Source organism: Corapipo altera, unplaced genomic scaffold (assembly GCF_003945725.1).
Source record: "Corapipo altera isolate COAL_440 unplaced genomic scaffold, ASM394572v1 23b, whole genome shotgun sequence".
In the NCBI taxonomy this organism is placed as follows: Eukaryota; Metazoa; Chordata; class Aves; order Passeriformes; family Pipridae; genus Corapipo; species Corapipo altera.
The window spans coordinates 3,830,117-3,857,773 of record NW_020884885.1 but is presented as its reverse complement, the minus strand read 5'-3'; the positions used below and the strand labels follow the sequence as shown (position 1 = coordinate 3,857,773).

The 27,657-nt window shown below is 44.0% G+C and overlaps 1 protein-coding gene across 2 annotated transcripts in view; it reads right to left on the bottom strand.

The window, feature by feature from the left end:
- Positions 1-27,657, bottom strand: part of RAD51B (RAD51 paralog B) — a 427,893-nt gene that overhangs the window by 6,416 nt on the left and 393,820 nt on the right. Inside the window, exon 12 of one of the 2 annotated variants that reach the window (XM_027642187.1) lies at positions 14,957-15,142. The exons of the other annotated variant lie outside the window; for it this stretch is intronic. Within the exon in view, the coding sequence (XP_027497988.1) occupies positions 15,087-15,142 (56 nt within the window). The 3' untranslated portion in view covers positions 14,957-15,086. Of the gene's footprint in view, positions 1-14,956; positions 15,143-27,657 lie in introns of those variants that run through there. 2 annotated transcript variants of the gene reach the window in all.

Here is a 27,657-nt window from a genome sequence, read left to right as displayed (position 1 = left end):
CCTGCCATGACCACGTGGCTGCACAGCCCTCATCCAGACCCACAGCACCTCCTGCAATGCAGATCTTTGCTCGCTGTCTCCACACCAGAAGAGATCTCCTTCACAGTGCCCTCCTTTGCTTGCAGCTGGGACCCCAAAGAAGCAGTGCTGGTGGTGAGAATCAAACCAGACCTCCCTGTTCCCTGGGTGTTCCTGTCCTAGCTCACGCTCTTTCATAAACTGTTAATCATCCTGAACTACTTAGTGGTTTTATGATCTTATACAGGGCTTGAACTCAGCTTTCTAGAGGCGAAAGCGCAATGTCTTACTGTAACTCATTTTGCCAGCCAATTCTATCCTGAACCTAACAATATTTTAATCTCAAAATCCAACCTCAAAACCCACAGCATTTTCAGTTACTGTATTTCATCACCACACAGCTGAAAACAACTCTTTTTTTTTATAACCACTCTTGTTTTTCTAAAGTGAATCACAAACCATGGAACTTAACAGACGGAAAAGACACAAATACTCTCTCACTATCCTGGTGTTTATAAGGAATAATGTAATTAGAGTAAAAAAGCATTTCTCTACAGTTACACAGGTACAGAGTTATAAGAGTCAGCTTCCCCATTGCTAAACCAGATAGTCCATCTTAAACAAGCCAAAAAGCATTGTTGCCTGCAAAATATTGGTGGCGGTGCCTATCAGTCAGTCCTTTTTTTTAATTAGCCCAAGGAAACCCTTACCTTTTCCCCAGAAGACAATTTGACACTCTCATAGATTTTACCATTATACCTTATGTCCTGGTAAGTGGTCTGCTACTCACTTTATACTGCCATTCTTGGCTGTGCCTCCTTGAATCACACCAAGGAATAATTAACATTAAGATAACACTGGTTGTCTATGGGTTGTCAGTCACCAGAAAGATGTTAACTACCAGAGTGGTCAGTGCAGCACCCATGAATAGTGTTCAGCCCCTCCAGGGAAGTCTGGTCTGTTTTAGTCACTCCAGATAATGAGAAAACTGGGAAATCTGAATTTAAACTCCTATAGGAAGGCTACCAGATAGCCAACAGAGAAAGCCTAATCTTCAGGCTGTCACTCCCAAGCAATAGCCACCTTTCTTCCCATGGTGTTTACACCTGGGAGAATCAATGGGCATTTCACAACCTGACAAGTTGTTTACAGTACCCAGCCTCTGCTTACAGATGTGCTGGGATAATGGATCCAAGTATGTGTTAGGTACTTGTGCTGTTGAAGGGGCTGGAAGGAAACCCTCAGGTCTGGGGGCCTGGTCTCATTGACACCAAAAGAAATCTGAATGACTCCAGATTTAAAAACATTTATCCATCAGCAGAAGTCTGGCCCTCAAGATCAACTGATGCTTAGGTAGAACACAAGCATAAATGCTGATGTGTCAGAACTGTATAAAAATTTGGTTAGAGAAGAGTTGGAAAAAATTCCAGGTGATGAGTGGTGTCCAGGGTGAGGCCAATACAGGTTGATCCTTGCATTAGGCATTGCCTAGGGCTGGTATCAGCCTGGGGCTACTGTGGTGAGGTCAACCCAGAGCTTTCTCTCAGCCCCACTTTGGGGGTCTCTCAAGGGCGGTGCAGATTCAACACAGGGCAAGTGTTGCAATCAAGCTCTCAGTGAGAGCTGATTACCCTCAGTCATGTCTGGAAGGGAGGGAGGGACTCACTTTGTGTCTTGATCAACGTCATGCATCTCTCTGTATGGGGGTTTGCAAAATTGGAGTTCATAAGCCTCCCTCAGCCCCTTCCCTGAAAGCTACACCCACATTTTTCTCATGGATGACTCACTGTTAAAACAAACTGTTTCTTCAGCTAGAGTTTTTCTATGCTATGCATTAGAAACAGCTGAACATCTGCCTTGACATCAGGCTTCTCGGATGACATGAGAACGTGCCTGAGTATGCTGGTGTACATGAACTCGCACACATGTGTACATATGCTTTGTATATTCTTAATCTGAGTTTCTCTTTTGCCCTTTCCACTCCTTTTCCTTTCAGTTTCTATGTTGTGTTTGTTTGTTTTTTACTTTATGCCTCTCCCCTTCTGTTCTATGTGTGCCAACTGTAGAGTCACAAGCACTTGCATTCTTTATTCAAAACAACGGTGTGAAGAGTAATATAAAATGACCTCATCCATTCCTTCATGGATAAACAGAAAAAGATTATGGAGTTCTTTAATATGATACAAGAAAAGAGAGTTAAAACAGATCAGTTTAAATTAAACAAAGGAAAACATTAGATGAAATAACAGGAAAAGCATCCTCAGTCTGTCAGATTGAGGAGTAATTTGTTTCTCAAGTGTAGTGGCTGCACTGGACAGGTTGCACATGATTTTTTTAGGAGCGATAATGCTTCTTTGTCCCCCAGAGCGAGGTGTGTCTTCATCACTTTAATGTGCAACTCTGAAATCAGCAGCATGGGAAACCATGGAGGCAGAGATGTCAGAAATAGTAAGAGGTTTCCTAAGGTGATAAAAAGGCCACCTGCGTGGTTGTTGTGAAGGAAAATTCCAATCACTGCATGCAATGTTTGGAAGAAACAAATAAGAGCTGAGGTTAAGATGCATTCACATGTGAAGGTTGCCTGCCTTTAGGTTATCTCCTGCTGGAGGATCCTCTTTACATGTGAGGCATTCGACCCCTTTTCAAAAATTACACTTTGGACTTAAAATGAAGGATGCAGAAGTGAAAAAAATGCACATATTTAGGCACATGTCCTGCAAGGAAATCCAGAGAGGTTGGGGAAGTGGTAAAGGTAAGGAGATCTGCTTTGGGAAACTAATCCACAGCTCAGAAGCCATTTAGCCTGAAGGAGCACGGGCACCAGCCTTGCACCATGATGCTGAGGTAGTGCACATATCCATTCAACCCCTACTTCTGCTGTCCCATGGCAGCTTGGGGGCTGCTGGCTGTACTGGGGAGGTACAGCTCAGTGGGGATAGGGAAGGGAGTATCTACCACCACATCCCAGCCCTGACTGTCCAGCTGCCGCTGCCCTGCTCTCATGTATGCACTAGGGTGGGGAAACGGACTTAATGAGCTGGCTGTGGGCTGTGCAGGGCAGGAGCAGCCCTTCCTGGCCTCCTGATCAGCTACGAGCAACCGCTGAAGGCAATTAACAATTCAACAGGCTGAACAGGTAGGGTGAGCATGGTGGCAGAGCAAGTTCCCCTCACACTCCACTACCCACAGCACCCAGGCTGAAGTCTCAACTTGAATCAAAGTGTGTTAGGTGTGGTATATGAATTATGCTTGAAAAGTTTAATGAATTCAAGGGTACAGCCTCAACTAGCAGCTAACAGCAATGAATGAGCCTTGGGGCAAGCCAAGCCAGCTTCCACTCAAGCCGATAAAGGTATGATCTCTTGGCTTCAGTGGGAACAGGATGAGATCCTCCATGGCCAGCCAAGGAGAGATTAGTCTAATGATGTAATGGTGCTTTTAACTGCCTGCTCAGCCTTAATTCTGCTCTTACATTGGGAGCATGTATCATAGCACAGCCTGTAATTATGTGATAACATACTCCTTGCTCTGTAAGACACCCACCCTGTTTGAGGCACAGGATGAGAGGTAAAGGTAGAAAGATTCTCTCCAACCCCCATGATATTGTCCCACATCTCAGAGCACTGCTCTGCAACAGGCTTCCTGCGGGGTCTTGGGCAAGAAAGGATTGTAATGTGCACATGGCAGGGACTGAGTTATGGTTTCACCTGCAACGTAAGCCTGGCTTTTTCTTAATATAGGAACTTGGGTTTGCATTCTTATTGAGCTCTGAGCATAACTTAATGCAACAGCTAGTCAACAGCAATGGTTTAAACTCCCTATACAGCCTATCCAGAGCCTCTCTGCAGGAGGTTTGAACATCCCTTGGCTTGCCTGCCAAGGCATGGAGGCACACCTATCTTTCGGCAGCAGTAGACCACATTGCTGTGGGCAGCAGTACCAGTTAAAGCCAAAGGTTTTATCTCCCTGATCTGACACCACAAGCTCACTCGGCTTCTGGCCATCTTTCCAATCTCACCTTCTTCTTCATTTAATATGTTCCAGATGCTCTGCTGTCTTGGCTTCCAGCATTACCATAACTGATGGCTGAAAAGCTGGCTGAAGATTCCCACTGACAAATGGGAATAAATGGATTGAATGAAGGAAGAGTATAGAAGGAAATTCTGAAGCAGTGAAAAATAGGACAGGAACAGAGTAAGCTTAGAAGGAAGAGGACACGTGTGATTTGGTAATGTCAAGAAGAACAAGGAGAGCTGCAAGGAAGTAAAGGAACTGCAAAGGATCTAGAGGGTCAGAAGGAAAGAACTTCCAGAGCAGAAAGAAAGGTTGGGGCATGAGAATAATCAAGCAGGAAAAACAGATGAAAGAAAACAAAACAGAGAAAACAAAGAAAATAGGTCAAGTGGGAGGCAAAAGCAGGAAAGACCATACAGCACACTACTAACAAGCAAGGCTGTGGATGAGTTCCTCCAACCCTGTTTCAGCTCTGGAGCCCAGAGGCTCACCCTTGCAGGGCCTTGCTATTGTCCTGTGGAGGCCGACTGAGAAGTGACAAGGTGTGATGGCTGCATGGTGCTACAGACAAACCACTGTCCCTGCTTCTGGTGGGGCTCCCTGGCCTTTCTGGCACTCTCATCTCACCCCAGCAGCCCTTAATTCACTGGTGTTTGTGTCACTTAGGTACATCAGTCATTGCAACTCAGTCACTTGTTGGCTGGGATCTCTCTATAGGAGAGGCTGCAAACACACATGCTGATGGGCAGCATTCCGGCTGGGTGCTGAGACCCCCTGAAAGACAAATACTTTGAGGTATAAAATGAACAAACGTAGCAAAAATGGAGTTTGATCTCCTGCAAGGGTGTCTGGGCAACAAGATATGTCACAAGAGCATCTTCCTCCAAGTTTTATCTAATGTAGGAATGGAGTAATCCCACTGACGTCACTGGGCTAACGTTGGTGTAGAACTGGTGTGTGTGGCTGGTGAAATAGGTCAGAGGTGCAGCTGCTGACTTCACTGATAAAGAGGAACTTTTGCAGCTATTTCCTCCCATGAGCGCTTCAGAGCTCACCAGCTCGCAGAGGTTGAGCTGCACTCTTCTCTAGGCTTGGGGCCAGGGGCTGGCCCAGTTTCCTCTAGCACCCCTTTCCATCCAGGCAAGAAGTTTCCACAGGTCTTTGACAGAAAAATGCCAGTTTTATTGACGTTCCACATTTCTATGGGTAAAAGCAAGATGAAGAACTGTGTTCCTGGTGTTGTAAGGCCTGCATCAAATTTTTTTAGTTTGTTGAATGGAATAAAGCAACTGAGGACTTGGTGTGGTAATAGTTCTGACCACTGATTTCTGACCAGTTGCTTGATTTCACACCCTATTTTTTGTATTGAAGTTCAAGAGATTATTATTATTCTGATCTCATGTGGGTACTTGACTATACAAAAGCTTTCCATCAGAGATGTGAAATGAAGTGTTGTCCTTGGAGCCATGTTAATGCCCAAAGCTGGGCCTGCTCTGTCACTACACAGAGGGTAATTCTGTGCAGTCATTGCTTTCTAGCATGTTGCTTTGAATTTCTGGGGTCGTGCAAGCTGCTAATAAACAAAGCATGTCATTCCTACAGATGGATCCTTTTCCTTCACACAGCAATGTGTGTGTAATCCACCCACCACTCATCACATCTAATCCTTTCTTGGAAGCAAATGTTGAAAGTGCAAAACACCCCCTCCCACAAACAATGAAATAAGGAAGAAAAGTGACGCCCAAGGTGGAGCCCCGTGTCCCCCATGTGAGGAACCAGGCAGGGGACTTCCAGCATCCCAGTGATGTAATGCTAGTTTAACAGCCATACACACCTCTGTGTGCTCGTGAACAGAGCAGGCTGAGGCAAGTAGCTGCACAGAGAGCTCTGGAAGCCGCTAGCAAGAAATGCAGTTTGGTGTGTGTGTGTGTGTGTGCCCCTTTGATGCTGGGAAGGAATCCTCTGCTTTCTTTACTGCACTCCATTTTGCCTGTGGGCTATGTGGAAATACAAGAAGGTGGAAGCAAGAAGCAACTTGTTCTGTCGGGGAGGAAAAGCAGTCTGTAGCTATTTACACTGCACACTGCAGCTTTTAAATGAGGTGGTCTGAGTCCCTGCAATGGTTAAAACCCAAAATTCTTTCCACAGGACTGTTCATTGCCCTGGTGTGCTGCCTGCTAGCAGTTGGTTTTTGTTCCCCTCTGTTGCAGCTGGTTGATATGAGGTGATCTGGATTTGGTGATTCTTGTCTGAAATCCCACTGTGGTTTTTCTCAGTCTTGCAAGGCACTGTGTTTTGCTCCAGCAGTCTCTCCAAGGCATGACGAGGGAAACTGTTTCCTGTTTGTGTGTCTGTGATGGATGTAGCAGCCACTTTTACTACACGTGAGACATCGGGGTTTTTTGTTCCTTCTTTCTTCAACACTTTCTGGGTAATGTTTTCCACATTTGGTCTCAACCCACAGTCCTTTTCTCAGAAAATTTAACAGAATCACCCCAGCTATATTTCCATGGGTGGGTGGATGTGTTTATACACACATATGTGTTAAAAATATCCTGCTTAATTCAGGTACTATTAGAATATTCCATTACCTTGTATTAATCTAGTTGAGTCAAAAAACAGTTTAAGCAGTTTAAAACGGATGTAAACTACCTCTGTGTATGCTATCTGCAAAGAGTTTACCACTTTAACCCAGCTCTGGTTGGCAGGTCCTGGTGGTCTGATGGGAACCAACCTAGAGTTCGCTCAAGAGAGATATGATTAGAGGGGCTGCTGTTCCAGCCTGGTCCCCTCTGGGCTCTCTGGGCTGGGCTGCCCCTCCAGTTGCAGGGCTGCTGCTGCCTGCAAGTGGAGCAGATGCCGGCCTGCAATGCCCAGACCCGAGACAGAGAGGACATTGACTATCGATTACTGCTCCTGCAGACAAATTTACATATAAAAGCCGAACGTGAGAGATAACTAACAGATAAGCCTGCCCATTCTCCAGGTGCTGGAAAACCTGACTGCCTTCTTTATACAAATACAGGTTTAAGTACTATTCGCCTCAGGGTGTAGACGAGTTTATCTTGGTTGGGAATCCAAGGAAATGACTTTTAACCCCTAGCATTGTAATAGGTTGCCCAATGCATCTATATAAACACGATGCACATTTATAGTGTAATGATCCTTAAGGTTCATTAAATACCATAACAAGGATTTTCGGAAGGCGGCCCGAGAGCCTATTCCTCAAAGCTATATTATTAAGAAAGGCCAAACTGTTACAACAAGAGGTTTTAAAGTTGGTTGTCTTTTTTTTTTTTTTTTTAACTAGACTTGAACTATTTAGCATGTTCTCTAAGGGATTATTGCTTCCCGTCCCTTTTCAGCACTTGAGATCTGAAGAGTCCCTGAAATAGTCTCTGCAGGCAGTATCCAGTTAACCCTTCTGTGTTTCGATTGGGGACCTTCAGCTCTGCAGCATTCCTCCCTTCCCAGGCACCAGAATGTTGCAGGCAGTAGTGGATTTCAAGCACAGGTCTGAGCTGAAAAATGATTCTATACAAATACATATGGCAAAGTCCTGCAAAATTCAAGAAGATGAAATCAACAGCAGGCTACACAAATTTAATTAAAGTCCATAGAGATTAACTCTGGAAAGCAGCACACCTGAATAAAAAAGAATTACAAGTTTTGTGAAGCTACAAAATGCTATATATGACTTACAGTGTGTTAGCAAAGTTAAGGTTGACCAGTATACAGAAAAAAAAAATATATCACTTCTAGTGCTCAAGAAAGAAAAGGTTCTGCAGTTCATTACATAGCTTGTCTGTGTTGGTGCTGCAGGGCTAGAAGAAATAAAAAGAAATAAAATGTAATAAAATCTGACTTTGTCTCTTATACCAGCAGATCCAAAGCCAAAAATGCAAAGGCACAGTTCTGTTTTGTAAGATTGTACCATTTTTGCACAGCCTTTTCTCAGAGAAAATAACACATTCGAAGTGAGCCACAGAACTTTTACTGAAAAGTTCCCTTTTCAGTATATTTGGGGAGACTCCTGTATTGCTAACAGCAGAAGTGGGAAAAAGCTGACTAATCATCTAACCCTTCCCCAGGCCACGAACATGCTATACCCAGCGTTGTGTCTCCTGGTGTGCTACAAAGGGTATGGTGTGTCCCAGGGGAGTGGTGGGGATCATGAACCCATCTGCCCACCCTGTCCTCCCGCAGGTCATCAGCTGCCATGGCCACGCTGCCTGTTTCAGGGCGCTGTGTCCCGGCAGGGGAAAACTGTGTGGGTGCCTCCAGCCCCAAAGGGCTTGGCGGGCATAGGTGTGGGACAGGGATTATGAATGGTGGACTGATGTTTCTTATGTTTGACTGGGCAATAGAGCTCCTGGGCTCCAGATTCACCTCACCTGGGGAGGTTTTGCTGGCTTCTGGGGAGGTACTCTCTGCAGGAGGGCTTACAGGATTTGCTGAGCAAAATGGGAAACAGACTGATGCTGGAGGCTGACTCAGCAGCCCTCATGGCCAGGCTTCCCCTTTTCCACCTGCCTGGTAGGGGTGGGGTGCACAAGCGAGGCCCCATCCCAGCGGCCCTACTGGAGAACACGCAAAGAGATACCTATTCAGTTTGAAGAAAACACCAATCTACAAGGATTTTTAAAAACTTACCCAGTTTGGCTAAGCCTTCTTGGATTAACAAAATGGACTGGAGAATTACCAAAAGTTGCTGCCCGTCATCATATCTGGTGCTTCCTGATGGGGTCAGGAACTCCAGCCACCCTGCCCTGCTCACAGGAATTTCAGCAGTTTCACTTCCACACCAAGCAAAATGCCCGTAAGCAGCAACAAAAAATAACGGTTTAAAAAGAAAAAAAAAAAGGATTAAAAAAGCCCCATAAATATTTCATAATTCGGAAGATATTTATCAGCAGAGGCTATAGCTGACAGAAAACGGACAGGCTCGGAGGAGGACTTGATGTGAAAGGAACCTGTAACTTGACGTTCCTGGGCATGGTTGTTAAAGGTGGAGTCCAGGAGGATGCCAAGGTTTGAAGGGGAAAGGAGGACTGCTCATGTTTCATTACAAACCCCTGGAGGGTCCAGCCTCTCTCTCTGTGTGGGAGCCCTGGCTCTGTGGCTCTGTTTGACCTCCCTTGCTGAGCCACCCTTTGATCTCTCACAGCCCTGCCCTGTGCTCTCCTGAGGGTCACAGCTTTGAGCCTGCTGCTGCCACCTTCCCACAAGCCCCATCGTGCCTGGGGACAGCAGTGTAGCACACTGACTGGTGCCTGAGGGGTGTAGCCTGGGGCACGCACATCCCATGCATGACCTGCCCCTCAGGAGTGACCAGCATCTGATACACGGTTCCCAGCCATGTAAGTGAGCTGGACATGAGGCAGGGGCATCCATGGTTTGTCTTTGGTCTCACCAGTGTATTTCTGCATCAGGCTTGACTGCTGTCAGCTTTTTCCCATCCATACAAACCCTGTACATATAGAAAGTCTTATTAAGAAAGGATTGGTCTGAATGTTGACACATGTTTTGGGGGAGGAGAAGCTGAACTCCTTCATCCACCTCTAGTGCCTCCTTTGCCCCAAAGAAAAGGCCGTTCTCATTCACTTCTTTCACTGCAGTTAATTAGTAAGTCCCAGCCAGCCTGTCCTCTGGAGCTGGTAGTTCCTTTAATCTCTCTGTTGCTAGGGCATGCTGACATGCTCTGCTGGTACCAGTTCCAGCGTGATGCGGGGGATTGTGGAAAGAAAGGGGAAAGGGCTGATCAAACAGAGTCAGATTTAAGAAAAAAAAAAGTAAAAGAAAAGAAAAAAAAAAAAAAGCTCTTTTTGATGAGGCTGAGAAGTTTACAATGAGGGAAAGCACACGGTGAATGATAAGGCCTGGAGGAGCTCATTAAATTGAGGCAAGTTGAGCAGACTTATCTTATTTCACTTCCTTTCTCCTGCCACCCCCCACCCCTGTGATGGAGAACTCTTTTATTGAAGTGGGGGAGGGCGGGATCATTTCCTTGAAAAGTGTTTGATAGACATAAATGTATACTTGTTTTCCTAGGAGTTTTTGTAAATCAACCCTTTAAACATCTGTAAAGCAAGCTGGAGCCTCAGCAAAGGGTGTTGCTTGAGAGAAGTGCAGGCTGCAGGTGAAAGAAGTCCCATAGCCCATTACCATTTCCTCCTCTTGGCTCATCCAGCCTCCTGAGAAATAGCAAGATAGAAGTTAAATAGGACACATGGACCTCAGAGATGACATATGAATGCAAATGTGAAATGTTTGCCTTGGAAACGGTTTTGCTTCAATCTTTACAAAATGGATCTGCATCAGACTTTACAAAACCAGAGTAAGCATGTGATTTGAAAAGATCCATGTATTGAAACAAAGTGCTGCCTAGCTAAACCTCACACAGTTGTTTTCTCGGGATCTCTGGCATGTGCTTTTCCTCTGACTGTGGCCAGTGCTTGCTGCCTCAGTGGCAGCACCATAGCATGTCTCAGTGAGCACAGATATCTTGAAGAGCTAGAGAATGCAAGAGGCTGCAGGCTGATAGGGAAGCTTTGTAGAAGGTCTGTGCTCAGCAGAAGAAACCAGGGTAGGGTTTAACCCCTTGCTGGAAACATGAACAGTGGCAGAATGCAGTAATGGACACTGCAGTGTTTCCTTTAATCTGAAAATTAGCCAGATTGCTTATCAGAGCTCTATTTTGAGAGCCCGCATAAACAATGGATCACAAAACAGAAGTGGGCACCTGCCCCATGCAGCCTCTTACTCATATTGTCAGGAGATGAGCACTCAATTTCTTGCAGGTACAGAAAGGGGTGGTGTGACTGCAGCCCTGCTGGCCAGCACAGCTCTGGGCACTGTAATGGGGGCAGCAGTGGCAAATGGCATGTTTTCTCTGCAAAACTCCACCAGCCCTAGCATAAATTTTTCACAGGTTCTTGATGGTTTCGCTTGATCCTTTCCTCCATGGACCCTAAAGGAGGCTGATTTTTTGAAAAGCTACCTCATAGTCCTTTTTATAAAGCAATCCATTATTGCAAATAATATGTTAGCCTCCCTTGCCTGGAGGTCCTTCTCCCTACTTTAATACTTCCCTCTGGCCAAGAATTCCCCTCTTGCTGTGCAGGTTAGGGACGTGGACTACTCACTTGTACTGCAAAGGATAAAGTTAGCTATTCCAAAGATAAGAGCAGCCTTTAAATGTGCAAATATGTTTTTATTAATCTCTCCTCCTACTTAGAGTAGTTTCCCCTCCCCTCCAGCTATAGGAGCACACAGGGATCCTTGCTGCATAGAGTGATGGTTTTTATATATGGCAGCTCAGCCTTAGTACAGCTTTACTGGTTTAATCTCTTTCAGGTATCAGCCCATCCTTGTGTAGGCTGTTGTAAGAAAATATTTTTTTTTGCTAAAGGATTCCCTCTAAAGGGGGATCAGGTATTTGGCATCTAGCACATCTCCCACTCTCATTTCTCTGTCCTCTGGTCTTTATATCACAAATTTTGTCAGCAGGACTGTAGCCAAAGATATGATGAGACATGGTGGAGTAGGATGTCATGGTTGTCCCTTACTTTGCCTGGCTGACCCATGCTAGCAAATAGGCTGGTTTTGCTAATATAATCTGAATCAGTAAATGCATTCCTCACATAAACATAGGTTTAGCTAATGGGACGTACTGGTAGGGAGAAACTTTTTAGGGACCTTCCATTAACCTTGATGTGATATATTCATGTGTGTGTGTGGGCACACAAATGGTAGCATGCTGCTCCTTCAATTACCACACTCACCTCCACTCATTTGGGGTCTCATGCAGAGCAAGCACATGCAAGTTCAGTGGGGCTTTGTTTGCTCAATGTGATAAGGATTTGTAAAATAAAGATGGGGAGAGAGGCAATTATAGTCTTCTTGCAGTCTCATCCATTACTCTACAGCACTATCTGGTTTAATGTCACCTGATACTCATTTTGCACCTGATGTTAACAGTGGTAATGTGAAGGACAGTGGAAAACTTGTCTGTTGTTTGTGAGATTTAATGCCCCTGTACCTATCTTTGACAGCTTGACAACACACCTCTTTCCCTTCTTTCCAAACACAATGTTTTTTGCCTTGTTTCTTGATGAGTAGTCTCCAACAATTCCTTATAAAAACTAGAACTGTCACTGTCACAGTCTTGCTTTTTAGATGTGATACATTATGTGCTGCTCTGTATCACTGTCTTTACATGTGAGTCACACATAATTTATGCATATTGAAGAAGACAAGTCAAAACAAGACCCAGTGGATGAAAGCACAACAAATTCAGATCAGAAGGCACATTAAGAGTGGCTGAACAGGGGGATACTGTGCTAATGTGCAATTTGCCCAGGCTGAGGAGAGGTAATTTTTCTATCATGGAAAATTGTTATGCTAAGGATGGATAAGAACTCTGTTAGAAGAGGGCAACACAGCCATTATGGTTTGCTACTTCTAGTGTTAACCTCTAACAAACCACAAATATTGTGTAAGTTGCCATATACTGCAGTTTACCAGCAGGGTATTCTGTTACTCGATTTATGATCTAGGTCACTGCTTTGGTTTAACAGCAGATAGTAGTAGTGAACATGTCCTGGAGTAGGGTCTAGGAGGTGCCTGGGGTCTGAGACATAACTAAAACTCGTGAGAGGCTGTCGTCTTCTCTCTGACAACTGGCTGACACTGCAAAATGCACAGGAACCCTGAAAACAAAAGCAGCAGAATGGGAAGGAAGACGACTCACAGCCAGGCACAGGGCCAGCTTTCTCTGCTTTTTCCTCTGGGTCTCCACTTCTGGAAGTCCCTGTTTGCACAGCCTTACTATCAACTCGTTTTAACTGTTCATTTTTGGTGAATCATAACCAAAGGGAACCAAAGCACTTTCTGAAATTTGCTTCCTCTTGGGCAACAGAGAGGCTGGCTGAACTCCTTCCCCTTTCGGCTGTTTATGCTGCTCTTTTGAAAGAGCACCGTTAAAGCAGTGCAACTGCTGTATTTACAGCGTTGTGGTACAGCTTTAGCTTCCTCAAGCAGTGAGCTTTTGAGCATCTTTATTGGTGAAAAGAATATGTGACAGTGGAAAAGTAAGTTAGAGTTTCTGGGCAGGTGTGATTTAAGTGTGATTACATTACTAGTGAATTCTATGTTTTTCATACATATGAAAATAAAAACATGTTCCCCACTTCAACAGCCTAGTCTGCTATGCCTTCAAGCTTGGCAGGTCAGGTGAGGGACATTAGTAAAAAAAGTACCCAAATGAGAAAAGATGATTTTCTAATGACCAGCTGAGATGAACCTGAAGAATACTTCTGTCTGTAAACATTTCCAGCACTTGGGACTATGTAAAGTTCAGATCTGGGTTAAAAAATTTTGTTATTTACACCCATGGTAAGGGTGGGAGGTTAAACAAAAACTGACCAGCAGAGACTGAATGTTCCCAGGTAAAGCCAAACAGTTGGTAAGAGATGGAAACAAAGATCAGGCTTCTGGTCTTTCTTAGACCAAGAAAAACAGTAGTGATTCCATGAAAGCCACTTGCTCAGTAACTAAAGGTAGTAATTTTGGACCTTGTGCAAGTAATAAGTTTTAGTCATGTAAAAAGCACCTTGGAGAAAACAGCAAAAGCATCAGCTATCCAAAAACCAGAGAGTTCATAGGAGCTGTAACAGCAGATCCACCTGGAGAAATCATCAGCTCTTCTTTGATCTCAGCCTCAGGGAAATGAGCACGTAGAAGCTGGGCTAGATATATTACAACAAAATCACAAAGGTCAAGCAGCAAAATGGGAACCAATGAGCAAGAGACTTTAAAATGACAAGTAGTTTTTCCATCACTACTGTAGCAGCAAGAGGAAGATGTAGGCGACTGAAAACGTACTACCCAGTGGGGAAGAAAGGTTCCAGACCGTTCATGGCTAGAGTCCCAGTCATACCTTTTTTGCATTTGTTATCACTTCAGACAAATACTACAATCAATGTCAATGACACAGGAGGGTGAGATCACAAAACTAGAACAAAGACTAGATCAGAAGATCCTTCAGATAGTGCAGAAGTCAATTGGGCCAGATGAATTTCATCCTTGGGTAGTTGCTACAGCCAGTTATTTAAGTGCAAAAGCTCTAGGTGTAACCTTGCCCAGCTCCTGGGATATTATGGAGCCCAGAGATCATACTAGGAAGTCTGGAAAAGTGCAGACGTAGTTCCGGTCTTTAAAAGGCAAAAAAGGAGGAGCCAGGGATTACAGATTGTTCAGTTTAACTTCAATTCCCGGAAAAATACTGGAACAAACAATCAAACTTTGGTAAGCACCTAAAACAAAACAAAGAGATGAATAATGGCCAGCATGGATTTGTCAAAAACAAATTGTATACAATGGGTCAAATTTCCTTTCATGACAGAATAAAAAAACTCAGTTGATAAGGGAGAAGCAATAGTATTCATATGTTTTGATGGTGGTGAGGCTTTCATCACAGAGTAACATGATACTCCAAAGCAAATTAATTAAGGGAACCTGTGGTAGATGGAGCTCGTCTGGGATGATGGGATGCTGATTGGAAAGCTGCACAAAGAGATTAGTTATTAGTTATACTTTAAAAATGGAAAGATGGATCAAAGAAGAGTTGCTTAGGAGTCTCTACCGGGTCAGTCTGATTTAAGGGGATTATGAGCAGTTTGGACAATGGAACAGAGAATATTACATTCTTGGCTAGCACAGATCTGGAAAGGTACTTTGGGTAATCTGAAATATAAAGCTACAATTAAAAAGTATTTAGACAAATGGCCTTAAAAACAGGAATAATTTCAGTAACGACAGTTCTCAGTTTCTATACATGGACATCACCAGGAATAATTAATTCTATTTATATAGGGTACTGAATTTTTGTGCAAGTAGCAACTCTGCATAAAAAGATCTGAGAGATGTTCCAGGTCACAGTCCAAATATGAGTTAATTACTAATGCAAAAAGGACAAATGTTTTACTAGAATGTAGTCCATAAATAATTATTCTGCTCAGTTCTTTGTGAGGTTGCAGTTGTGGGTGCCGTCCTCAAGACAAGGTCCAGAGAACAACTGGGGGATAACCAGAAGTTTTGAAAAACAAAGCTAGGAGGGAAGAAAGAACAAACTTCTTTAAGTTTAGAGAAGACTGGGGGAAGATAGGGTTACCACTGTCAAGTATTTGAAAGGTGTCTGGGAAGAAAAGCGGAATAAATTGTTCTCCATATAGATGATGGATAGGACAAGTAATGAGCTTAAACTACAGAAAAGGATACTAAGGCTGGATGTTAGAAGGCAGCAAGCAGTAAGGATAATTACACAGAGAAGTATCTGAGGAGGGTGTGGAATGGCCATCCGGCTTTTAGAAGAGGTTAGACAACCATTTGCCAAGTGTGACATAAGTATAATGATTCTGCCTTGGGACATGAGTCTGGACTAAGTTACCTGCTGAGATTCCTCTCAGCCATATAAATCTCTGATTCTTTCCTGGCTGCTGGAGGAAGCAAGGCTGATGTTGTGAAGCACTGTGACTGCTCCACATTTGTAGTGTGCAATGCTCTCGTTGGTGAGTGAGAGCCAAGAGCAGTCCCGCAGGAGCTGTATGCACTACTTTCTGATTCCAAGGAAAAAGGCTGCAGTGAGAGGTGAAGTCACTAAAGACTCAGATGTCCTTGGGCTGTGAGAATATAGTCCTGCATGTTTTATCTCGCATTTATCTGCATGTCTCTGGTCCTTACATGGTGATGGTATGTGACACTAACCTTGATTGATCAGTATAAAACAGTCTGTTAAGCTGAAAGTCTGTCACTCCGACTATTCCTAGGATTGCATGCCAATCGCAGCCTCCTGTATAGCCAAGCAGAGCTGGCTGTCCTGCTCCATATAATTCAAGACTGCTTGCTTCCATTTTGGTGGGAACCAGAGGCCAGTTCAGCCTGCAGCCCTGGCACCAGTGACACAGGTTGGCACTAGTAGCTCTAAAGCTGCCACACTGTCAGATGCTGGGGAACAGAAATGTGAGAAATTGTTTTTTATCTGGAGTCCCTGCAGGCCATTAGGGACACAGCTTGCTAAAGATTATTTTATGCAAGCACTTAACAGAAGTTTGTGTTTCTCTAGGAATTCAATGGAAGGTAAGTGGAAAAACGTACAAGCAGGAAGCACAGAAATATTTTTTTTTCTTTTTTTTTTTGTTTCCAAAGACAGCTTTTACAAATGTTAGTATATAAACAGAAAAAAAAGAATGCCTATTTTAAAGAGGTGTCTAACCCAAAGTCCCTTGAAAAAAATAGTAGAAAGCAAACATGGAAGTTCTTCAACTCTATGTCATCATTTACAGGAGGTTTCCAATTGTGAAATCTCTCAGAGCTGTGGGGCAGATGTTACGGTGAGGAAAATAAAACAAAAACAGATATTGGGATGGGAAATGCAGAGAAGATGAAATGACACCGTGTCGTAATCCTTAGCGGAAATCTCTATACGGCTTTCTAAAATACTGTGCTGCTGAGCAATTAGGAACCCAGATAAGCTATATAAACAGAGCCACTAGAGGTCTGTAACTGTTACCATGCGGTTTCCACAGAGACCATCAGCCTCAAGAGCAGCTTTGGGGAGGGGACTACTTCTGCCCACCATATTCTAAATGATCCCTTTAATATTCTGTCCAGAGCTATTTGTGTAAGAAATGCACAAAAATGGAGGTTTTCCAGTGCTCATTCCTGTTCCTATGGCAGTACATCAAAGGCAATAATAATACACATTTAATTAATTCAGGAGAAGGAATTCCCACTTGCAGTGGTCTTACCCCTCTAGTGGAGGGAAGTTGTCAATCATAAGGGCAAAGGTGCTAAAACTGGCATGGATTTGTGAGTTGGGGGATTTTTTGTTGGGTTTTTGTTTGTTTTTTTGTTTGCTTGGGGTATTTTGTTGTTTGTTTTGTTTTGTTTTTCCTCACTAAGGCATTCAGGAGGGGAATAAAAAAATAAATGCCACCTGAGCCTCAGAAAAAGTAGGGCTTCTTATATAATCAGCAATTTATAACTGTGTGTGAACCATTCAGCTGCAGGAAACCTGGACAACACTAGACCTATAGTGCTGTCAAAAGAAACGTCTCTGAGGGAATCACATTTTCCCATCCAGGTCAAGTTTGGAGATCATCCCTATCAGCCTTACTCTGAGTGCCCATCCTCATATCAAAGATTAGCAGCATCCTCAAAGGAGGCAAAACCTGCAAAAGTTGGGGAGGATCTCATCTCCACCTGCAACCATCCAACTTTGTGTAAATCACAGGAGCAGAGGGGATGAAATAATTGGCAAGAACCAAGAATTACTGACTCAGACACCAAGGAGTGCAGATAAAAATCCTTGCACAGACCTAACATTACAAAAATTAAGAAAGGCATTTTTGGGAGAGAGAGAAAGGAACAGGCCACCAAGGTACTTGGGTTTTCTAGAATGCCTTTAAGAGGAGAAGGAAAGAAGAGAGAGGAAGTTTGTTGATTTTACTTGAGCTAGAAATTACCATGATATTAACCTGATGCAAATCTACAATGGGAGATCTTAAGGAGGTCAGCCGAGAATGGAAAAGCAGAAAGAATGACTACTTTCCCATGAAAAATATATTGTCTGAGTGGGAATAGTATAGGAGAAAAGACCACACAGGAAGGAAAATACTAAAGAATTCTACTGATGTAAAATGAATTAATTTCTTCAAATAACGTCTTTAAAAAGACATTTTTTTCTCAAACCAGTGTTCTAAAATAATGTTTAACTTATACATGAGACAAAGCTCTCATTGCCTTCTCCTTAAACAATTGCAGAAAATCAAAGGCAAAGTCAATATAAGAATCTGTTATCCTTTTACTCCGTATGCCCTCAGTTTCCTTTCCATCTGCAGCTTACCTAACCTGGCATAAGTTTCTTTCTCAACATGGGGGAAGGGACCCACATGATCCTTTGTGTGATTTCTGCAAGAGTGCTCCCAACAGATAGCACCAAGACAGCACCAGAGCTCTGCTGAAGAAAACCTGTGGCCAGTATGTAGTTTGGTGGAAGGTGCCAAATACTTTGAGGGTAGAATCTGCCTACCTAAAATTGCAACAAGGACATTTTTGTCTTGAGCAAAATGGGGATATAAGGCTCATACCCAGCTAGGGCAAGATGGTAATTTGTCTACCACTCTGTGAAACAGGCATTAATTAAAAAAATCAGATAAATAAGGACTCGCTTAGATCCAATGCCCTGGTCTGCTGCAGCCATATTTGTAGAAGTCCACTGCACAAAATGATTTAGAAATTGTTTCCAACCTGCAGCCTGTCTCATCTTTGAACTACAGCTTATACCATCCCAATGGCACAAAACTTTAAGGCTCTGACATACAAGAAAGGATCTTTACAGTGCAACATCTTTCAGCCAATCTTGTGGCTTTTAGCTGGAATCATGGATGGGATTCCCAGCACCACATGTGGTAAACCTTACCTACACAAAGACTTCTGTGTGTCCATTCATTCAGACACACCACCTGTGCCCACACTGGGACTCACACCAACCCATGTGCATGTGTGTGTGGTTTCTCTTCATATATGTTTTCACGGAAAGAGTAAGGTGAGGAAGAATTGGCCTTTTCATTTCTAGGAAGGCCCTGAACAATCATGTTGTATATGGATCTGGAAAAGGAGGTACTGCCATTTGGAGGAGAATTTAGGTGCTCTGAAGAGAATGACCTCTTCATTCTGGCATAATTTAATTTATCTATTTACTGGATACTGCCCCATTAAACCATTTGCAGCATGGCCAAGGGCAGGCTATATAAGGCCTAATTGCAGTCCCTCATGAAACTTCGTAGAAAAACCATTGACACTTTTCAACTTATTTTTTTGAAGTTTAGCACATATCATATGTCCTTTCATTTCCTTGGAAGTTATGTTTTTCATGGTCTTTTGCAGAGTTCAGTCCCTTTAGTAAGACATTACAGAACTTTCTCATAACCTACCGGGTTAAACCCGAGAAGTGGTCAGTCTGGTCTTCCATAAAGCACTCCCTTGGGCTGCAGGGGTTGGCAGAAGACATGTCAGAGGCCCAGACCATACTAGTCAGTGGGTAATACCAGTCAGTGGATCACAGTGAGCCAGTGTGCCTGAAAGAACAGCACAACAGCTGCAATCAGTTAGGATCTGTATGCTGTAACAAAGGGAAATGGGGCAAGTCTCAGCCTCAAGACATTTCCAGGAGGTGAGGTGATGCCTGCTGATGACATTGCTTTTGATATAAGAGATCTTAACATTAGTTATTTAAAAAGCATTATTTTTTATATTTTATAGCCAGCAGGTTCTTTTGGCACAGAGGCCCCTTATCACACTTCAGACATTATTGCAGTTTGCCATGACAGTTCTGGGGAGAGTCCTTGGGCTATTTGCTTCATGGCTGGAGTTTGGAGCCACAATATTTACTGAAACCTGAGCTTTAAAGGTTTTGCATGTTATTAAGAAAGCAAGCTGCAGCCTGCCCTCTTCCCCCGCCCTTTCTTCAGGGTGGCTATAGTTCTGAAAATGTGCACACTGCCTTTTATCTGGCTTCACAAAAACATATCTACAATAGTGTAATTTTTATGGTAGTAACACGTGAAAAGAATGTGAAGCCTATGAAAGTATGCAAAGACTCATGCTAGTTCTGTGTTTAATGACAATGAGATATGAGGCTGCCACACCACACTGAAGCTGCAAAGTTCTGGCTTTCTGAGCCAGCCTTTAAGAAGGCTGAAGAGTGTTTGCATCCTGTGTGCCATTTGTCTTGTCAGGAATGTGCTAAAAACAAATCTCTGTATACTAGTAGTGATGTCTGGAGCAGGCCCAGTCCCCACGTGAATGCACTCTGCTTTTTGTGGTCCCTGATAATACAGAACTGTCTGTTATGGATGACTTGCATTTTAATCAGGGACATCCCTGGGAAATGCAAGCTGATACCTGCACTGTGAACTTCCATATGTTAAAATATCTGGAATTCTTTTGATTTACCTTAGATTTGAATTTTCTGGGGAGGAAAAGTATAAACAGTCCTTATATAATTTTATATTTAATGCATAAGTGCAGTGTTCCAATAAGTATTTTTCCCTATAAGATAGAGATTGACTCTCAGGTAGATCTTCAAATTAGAATGTCTTTTCTTGAAATCAGTGTTTTATCTCTACCCTTGCCATCCTCCTTTGCAATCCCAATGAAGACTGGTACATTCCTGAATGCTGCTCTAAAATAATCATCCAGCAACAGTCAACTTCTACCTCAAATGCATTAATGAACCCCTTTAAACCACCAGTGCTTATGAGAACAACATTCAGCCATGTGTCCGTGCTTCAGATACTGGGTTGCTTGTGAAGCAAGCAAGTTTCCAAAGCTGAGATAGCATTCCTGTTACCACTTTCCCATGCCAGCTGTCTCAAGGAGCTGTTACAAGAGATGGTAATTAGGTGCTCGAGAACTACGTTTGATCCCTCCTTCCCCTTGCCATGCTCCAGCCATCCCTCCCAATGAGGAAAATGCTAGTAGAGTATTAGGTCATCTCGGTGCTTCTGTATGTAGACTCCTGTTTTCTTGACCAATTCTCCTGTAGCTTGCTCTGCTGATTCCCAGGTCCCAGTGCACTGGGGTTATGGCTAAATATACAAAATAAAGGCAGAGAAATGAGTGGCTACATCACAAAAGCATATGACTGGACATTTTGTTTCACAAGGCTGATGAGACAATCTGAATCATACTGTTCCTCCCACACAGAAATCCCCTTCCGCTATAGTTATGCCTTGCATACCTAATAGCTTAGTAATAGGTATAAAGCAACTTCTCTGCAAAGCTGGGGAAAACCATATATCCCAAGTGGCCAAATGCCAGCCTCTTCAGCTTTGGTCTAATACTGACATCTCGGATATCGACACTGTGATAATCATTACGAGAAGTGCCAGTGGAAAATGATTGGATGCAAAAAGTGCAGTTAGACAGCCAAGAATAACTGCAATGTCCTCTTAATATTTTGATTACTCCACATGCTTTCACATGAAGCTTGCTGGGAGAGGGGCAGCAGCATAACAAAAGCAGAAGAGTTTGTGGGATTATTCAAAACTCCCTGCTGCTCTTTACAGGCTTGTTTAATCAGAGGGACTGGAGATGGAACCATCCATCTCCACTGTGGCTCATGCCTGACATTCACATCTATCTTCACAGATGAGTGAAGTCTTTCTGAAGCTGCCCAGGCACTGGGAAGGCTCAGAGTCCTCATGCCCCTGCAGTGGGTTTAAGGCATGCAAAACAACCACCATTTTGTTTACCACCTAACGGAGGCTTTCTGGAGTCCACATGCCATCGGTCACATGTGAAACCCAGGCATGGGTCATCACTTCAGGCAAATGCCTGGAAGGGAGAAGGGCAGAGGGAGCTGAGGAGAAATCAGTGGTATCTGATGGGTAGGTGGCCAGGAGCTGTCAACCACTTTATCCATGACTTGTATGAATGTGTTACAGTACACAGCAGAGTTTTCAGGTGCTGATCAGCAGTGTAATATGGGATAAAGAAGGAAATTTTGGCAGCATATGGGTGAGATTCAGGCTGCAATGAGGTGGAAAGGAGGAAGATGTTTTGTGTGCAAACTATTACAATGGGAAACTGCCACCCTTTCTCTTGGGTGTCTGGGAATACAGGGGCTGTGAGTCCTGTAGTTCAAGTTTACGAGTTTAAATCACTGAATTCTATGCACTTTCACATGACAAGTCTAGCCCAGCAACTTCCAGGATGCTTTAACTGGGCCCAAAGCACTCCTGCAGAACAGGAGTATTTCCAACAGCTCCTTGAAGGCAGGTAAAGAAGTGAGGTTGGTGTGGCTATAACCTAAGGTACTAAACATACTGGGGCTTCACAGGGACTGGTGGGAAAGGTGGTTGGTGGAGACACTGAACACATTTGTCCAGACTCTGCAAATTTGCTTTCCCTTGCCCCTGGCACTGGCTCCGTCCTGCCATTGCCATCCTGGCCCACTCTCCCTGAACCGCAGGCCTTGCTGCCAGCCCATCCCCATCCTGCCCTGAGAGCACCTGTCTGGCACCCACCTCCTCAGTGCCCACCACTCCCAGTAGCAGCCCCAGCCAGCTGCACCATTTGTTTTGGAGGCCTGCACTAATTCCCTTCTCCCTCGTGCCCCTCCGTTTACAGAATCACAGCCACTTCCAGCTTGTGATAGCGAGTGGCCGCCAGGTGACCCTGGCTTAGTGTAAATATTTTGCTTTTGCTGGAATGAAATGTGACATACATTTGGGGTAGAAGCTATCCAGAGGCTGCAGCCTTGGGAGCCAAACTGCTGGGAAGTCCCTGCCACAGTGGTCTCAAGGTATCAGCACTGTCAAACATGTAAGACAGAAGGATCATGCACTGGCAAGGGGTCGAAGAGATTTGCTTCTTAGTGACAGAACAAGTGCAATTGAGGGTAAGCGTGGCATGCCCCATGTGCAACCCAGCAGCAAGGAGTGAGGGTGCCCATTCCACCCAGGCATGGCAGAGGAAGGCACAGCATGGCTCACCTGCCCTGGCACACCTCCCCATGGGCGGCTGAGCTCTAGCATGAAAGAAGGTCATGGTGGAGAGATTTGAGCACAGGCGCTTTCCAAACACCCACGTGAGTTCAAAGCAAAGACATCACCAGAAAAAATCACTAAGTGATTATTTTTATTTCTTAAACTATGTGGCTGTGTAAGCAGCCATGGGTAAGGTGGCTGGTCCCAGTCTCCTGCTAATGGGCTTTGCCTTGCAAAGAGTACAGGCCAGTTTAAGGCCTGGATGGGTTTTAAAAGCTGCCTCCAGCTGAGGGGTTTTTTTGCTGTTGGTGATACTTGTTATCACTTGACTCAGTCTGCCTGGCTGTAAAAAGGAATGTTTAAAAAGGAATAGTAATATGGTGCTTAAAGGCATACTGTACCAAATAGCTAGTGTCACATTTTACATCTGATAAATATTAATTAGTGGTATTTCAAAGTACAAAAGATGTTGGGCTCTCATGTGTTGGCTGGAGAGAAATAGATCTCCCAGTTTTAACCATAATCTTGCTGAATTATGCATTTTATTTGGCATGGCTGGTTACTCTGGAGCGGTGTCTGCTCATTTGGCATCCCTTGCTGGCATACCAAGGTGCCAACTTCCCGCAGGACAGCCCAGCAGCCTACCCAGGGAATCAAAAAGCCAGATTATCCAGAATGGGCAAGTTGCACCAAGTCAAAGGTTTGTTTTTTTGAAAAGTATCCAGAAATTAAGGCTCTCACTTGCTGAGGTTTTAGGCCATGCCTAGGCCCCATCCTGATCAACTGCTGTGAGCTTAATTATCAGCCTTTGTTTCTCCAGACAGTCAAATTTGTTACGGAGAAAATGCATGTGTGCTAGATTCACTTGTGAAAGGCTTGACAGTAGATAATTTAAAATCAAATTACAGACTGCCATTAAACCAAAAGCAGAAAGTTCCCTTTCTTTGCCTTTTCACAGGACAGTGCTTCTCATACACTAAAATAAAAGCTGAAAACAACTGCACAGTAATGCTCAACCAGTCCACAAAACCGTAGGCAGGCACATTGACTTTTTAGGAAGATCCCCAGTGAATGTTAAACAAACCCTGCCATTCCTAGCGCTACTGCCTGAAATCAGCGCTTCACTCCCCGCTACGTGCAGAGACATTTAAACAGCTCTTGCAGCAAACGCTGACATCATCATACTGAATCCTGCTGAGAGACCTCAGAAATGAGTCACAGAGAGGGGAATTAACCTCTCCTTAGAGCTGTCAGTGGATTAGCCAAGAAGCAGTGGAGAAAGAAGGAAATTAAATAAAAATTTTCAGAATTGGAAATTTTCACTGGGTAATTTCATAATTAGAAGTGCACACATACACACACATATACATATACACATATACATACATATACATACCTGCAGACCCTCTACAGCTAAAGAAAGCAACAGTAAGCTGTTGCAACTGAAGCATGTGCCACACAATCCTAAGCAGGACGTTCTGTTCATAGTAGAACATAATGTAGCTCCTAGAAGCTCAAGGATGAAGCAATAAAAGTTGTGTACTAGCCAGTTCAAGGTTACACAAAAACATTAAACTCCCTCTTGTTTAGAAGACATTGAAATGTGATACATGAACTCAAAAGAAGTAATGTCGCTAAATTTTGAAAAGAATAGCTGTTTTATTCTGTAGGGGTCTATGGGATGCTCCACTCTGAGGAAAACAAAGGACTTCCATTTTCTTGACCAGAAGGAGGGATTAATTTTAGATGGAAGCAGTATACATGTGATTTTCCTCATGTGGTAAATTAACTGTAGGCTAGCAGGCCTATGGGCTACTCACCGTTTCTATTTGATATTCAAAGCTGTGCTGTGGGAAGTCATGGAGGGCCCACACCTTAGCATGGTGGCATCTTATATGTCTATATTCTGACTTTGAAAGTCATGGCAAAGCTCTTGGCTCAGGACACAAGTTGATGTCCTGTCTCCTTGAAATTGCTACCAGCAGCAGGTTGGCCACTGCCAGTGCCCTGCAAGGCACTCCATGCTTGTCTAAACCACCTCACATAGGAGAGTTATGGAGAGAGATTTTTGGCTGCCACAGCCTTCAGGTATGCTGTGTTATGTAGCACCTGTACTACGAGCTCCTGCTTCTCCCTAGAGTAGCCAGAAGGAAGGAGTCCTGGCATCACAGGGCTGAGAGACAGTCCGTTCCAGGCCAGCAAGGTACCGATCCATGAACTCACTTGCCACTATGGATACGAAATGATGGGAAAAGGCAAAGAAGCACACAGCCATTACAGACAGGTAATTCCCTGCCCAGACAATGACAGACCTGTCTCCCATCAGACTCTCTGTTTAACAACAGATTAACCAAATTGTTTTGAGCTTTTCTTGTGCTGAAAGGATGTTGCCCAAAGCAGCTGAAAGGACAGCCCACATATCCAATACTAGCAGCTCTTTTTGATCTGCTTTTCCTTTGACATTGCTAGGGTACCCTCCCACCATCACCCTGCAATGTAAATTCACTTTTTAATGCAGTTGACTTGGATTCGGGAGGAAGGTAAAGTGCCAGCCACCTAAAAGGACAGCCAGAAGAGTTGCCACCTAAAAGACCAGCTGGCAATGAGGCGATTAAACCTGACAAAAAAGGAGTTGAGAGTAGTTGTATTATTTTGGGGTGGTGGGGTTGCAGGGAGAGGTGGTGTTGGTATAAACAAAGAGCTCTGGACTCAGTAAAAACAGCTAATTCAGCCAAGCACCAAAACTGGTGCCAGTTCTAGATAAACTTTCGTCCTCCTCTTGCAGTTTTCATCCAGACTTGTCCCAGTCAGCACCAGGAACTGCCGATGGGTGCATCTCATCAATAAAAACAGGCTAGAAGAGACTGGTGATATGTTTCCTATGTGATTGCCTCAAACAAGGATGTATCTCACACCCAGAGTCCAACTTAGCTGAGCCAGTTCCAAAAGTTGGCTTGGTATCTACACTCCTAAATAGGAGCTGGGGAAGCCATCAGCCTGAGCAGCAGGAGGAAACTTACTCTTCATTCAGAAGTGTTTGGTTTTGGCTTTGAAAATTATAGATGGGGGTGGGGGTGGGGGGTGGCATCCTGTGAGTTGCAGTTCTGGCTGCAGCTTTCAGTGGTCACAGTTATCTCTATATAAATACCTGTGATGAAGGACCTGGTTAATTTTCTGAGCACAAAGCTCTCCCATACTGAGATGTGTACTTCAAGAAGAGGAGAAACAGATACATGTGGCATGTGTTTCTGAGCTAGAAAACATGAAAAGTTATGCACAACAAGGAAGCACAGCACAATTGCTGAGAGGTAGCTCGGAGGACTCTTTCCTTTCAATCTGTCTATCAAGAGAAAAGATGCTTGAAGACTGCACCCATACTGAAACCATAATTTTCTCTTGCAGAGTAATAAGCAAATAGGTTTTAGACTGTTGCCTGCAGGGAAATGGTTTTGTAATGGAAGGAGCACTCTGATTGAAATCAACAAACAGGAGAATGGTTGTGTTTGTTTTTCCATGTACTGGAGGTGAAGGTGCAACCACGCTGGGATTTCTTTCACATCCTCTCCACTTGACACAGGGCGGGGGACAGGCACAGACACATGCAGAGCTGCACACCTATGTGGAGGGAGCATGTAACTGTAATAACAAAAGTTTTGGACTCTGCCTTCCCCCCCACCCCAGGATGTGCCATGCCCTTCCTGTAAGTGGAGTGGGAGATGTGGGGCTCCTGGCATGCCTGATGCTCTCCCTCAGGCTGTACTTGCTTGAATGTTTTAAGCCAGCACTTGCCACCAACATGGGAGCTGCCTTGGTGTCTCACTGCCTCTGGCTACTTGCTTCTATTCCCCAGCTCTTGTGCAATCACACCGAAATGGACTGGTGAGTGCAGCTGGACCACAACCAACCAAGGCTTACCAAAAGGATGACTTTTTTTGAATCTACCTCTGTTCCCCACTCCAGTTCACTTTCTTGCACTAGGAATGAACCTCATGTACTTCTTTTGGCAGTGACATAGATTTATGCAGACAGGTGTTCACGGCCCCCTGGCCTGGGGCAAGGGATGACTTGGGTGGGCCGGGGCCACGCTGGCCCCAGGGCATCCCTACCTGCCTGTGTGGGTGGTGGGAGAAGAGAGTGGCAAGCAAGCTAAACTAATCTACCAGAAGCAGTGGTGCTGGTGGAATGCATACATATACTCATAGAAATGCACTTTACCACAGCTAATTTCACAAGGGGCAGGTATTTTTGCTTATTGATTGTGAATCCAGAACCACCAGTACAGTTCTGTCCACGTTTTGTTGGTATGTCTGAAGGATGTGTGCCCAGCACAGGCACAGACTCAGCATTAATTTGGAAAAAGAGAGTTATCTAGCCAGATAGAGGCATTTTTCCCTCCCTTCAGCTGCATTCCAAAGACAGACAATTATTTGGAGGCATCTTGTGTGTTTAGTCAGTGCACAGGGAGCATTTGCAAATGCAAAGGCAGCAGTGAGTATATGCTTTAATCCTGTCTTATACAGAGCATTCCCCTTATTCATATATTCCTAGCATTTAAACCATTATCTCAAAGGCAGGCCTACAGCTGGAATGAATACTTTAAGATAACTAGCCCTCTCCATGTCTTGGCCACCGGATGCCCAGATGGACTTATGTTTTTAATGTATATTTCCTGTTGTCCCTCTTTGCTTCTAGCAGATAGAGAGCGAGGTATTTCTCTGTGTGTTCTTGTATGTGCTAGGACAGGTACTCTTGTGCCTATACAAGTAGTTGTAAGCAGATGCAGATATAGATATGCCCATACAGACCCACATTACTAGTCACGTTTACATCTGTCTATATACATGCCTATCCTACCATGCAATCAACATATACACAGGTTTGCTATAACAAGCCAGTTGTTTTATTTCTCTCCTGAATTGCCAAATGCTGCAAGCCGCAGGCTAGCTATTGTGGACCCTGATTCCCAGGTTTCTTCTGCAGTTGGCGAGTAAGCAGCCCTGCAAGTTTCCTAACAACTGGGATGAAGTTTTGTGTAAATCACCTTCTAGGCGTTAGACTTTTCCCAGCAAAA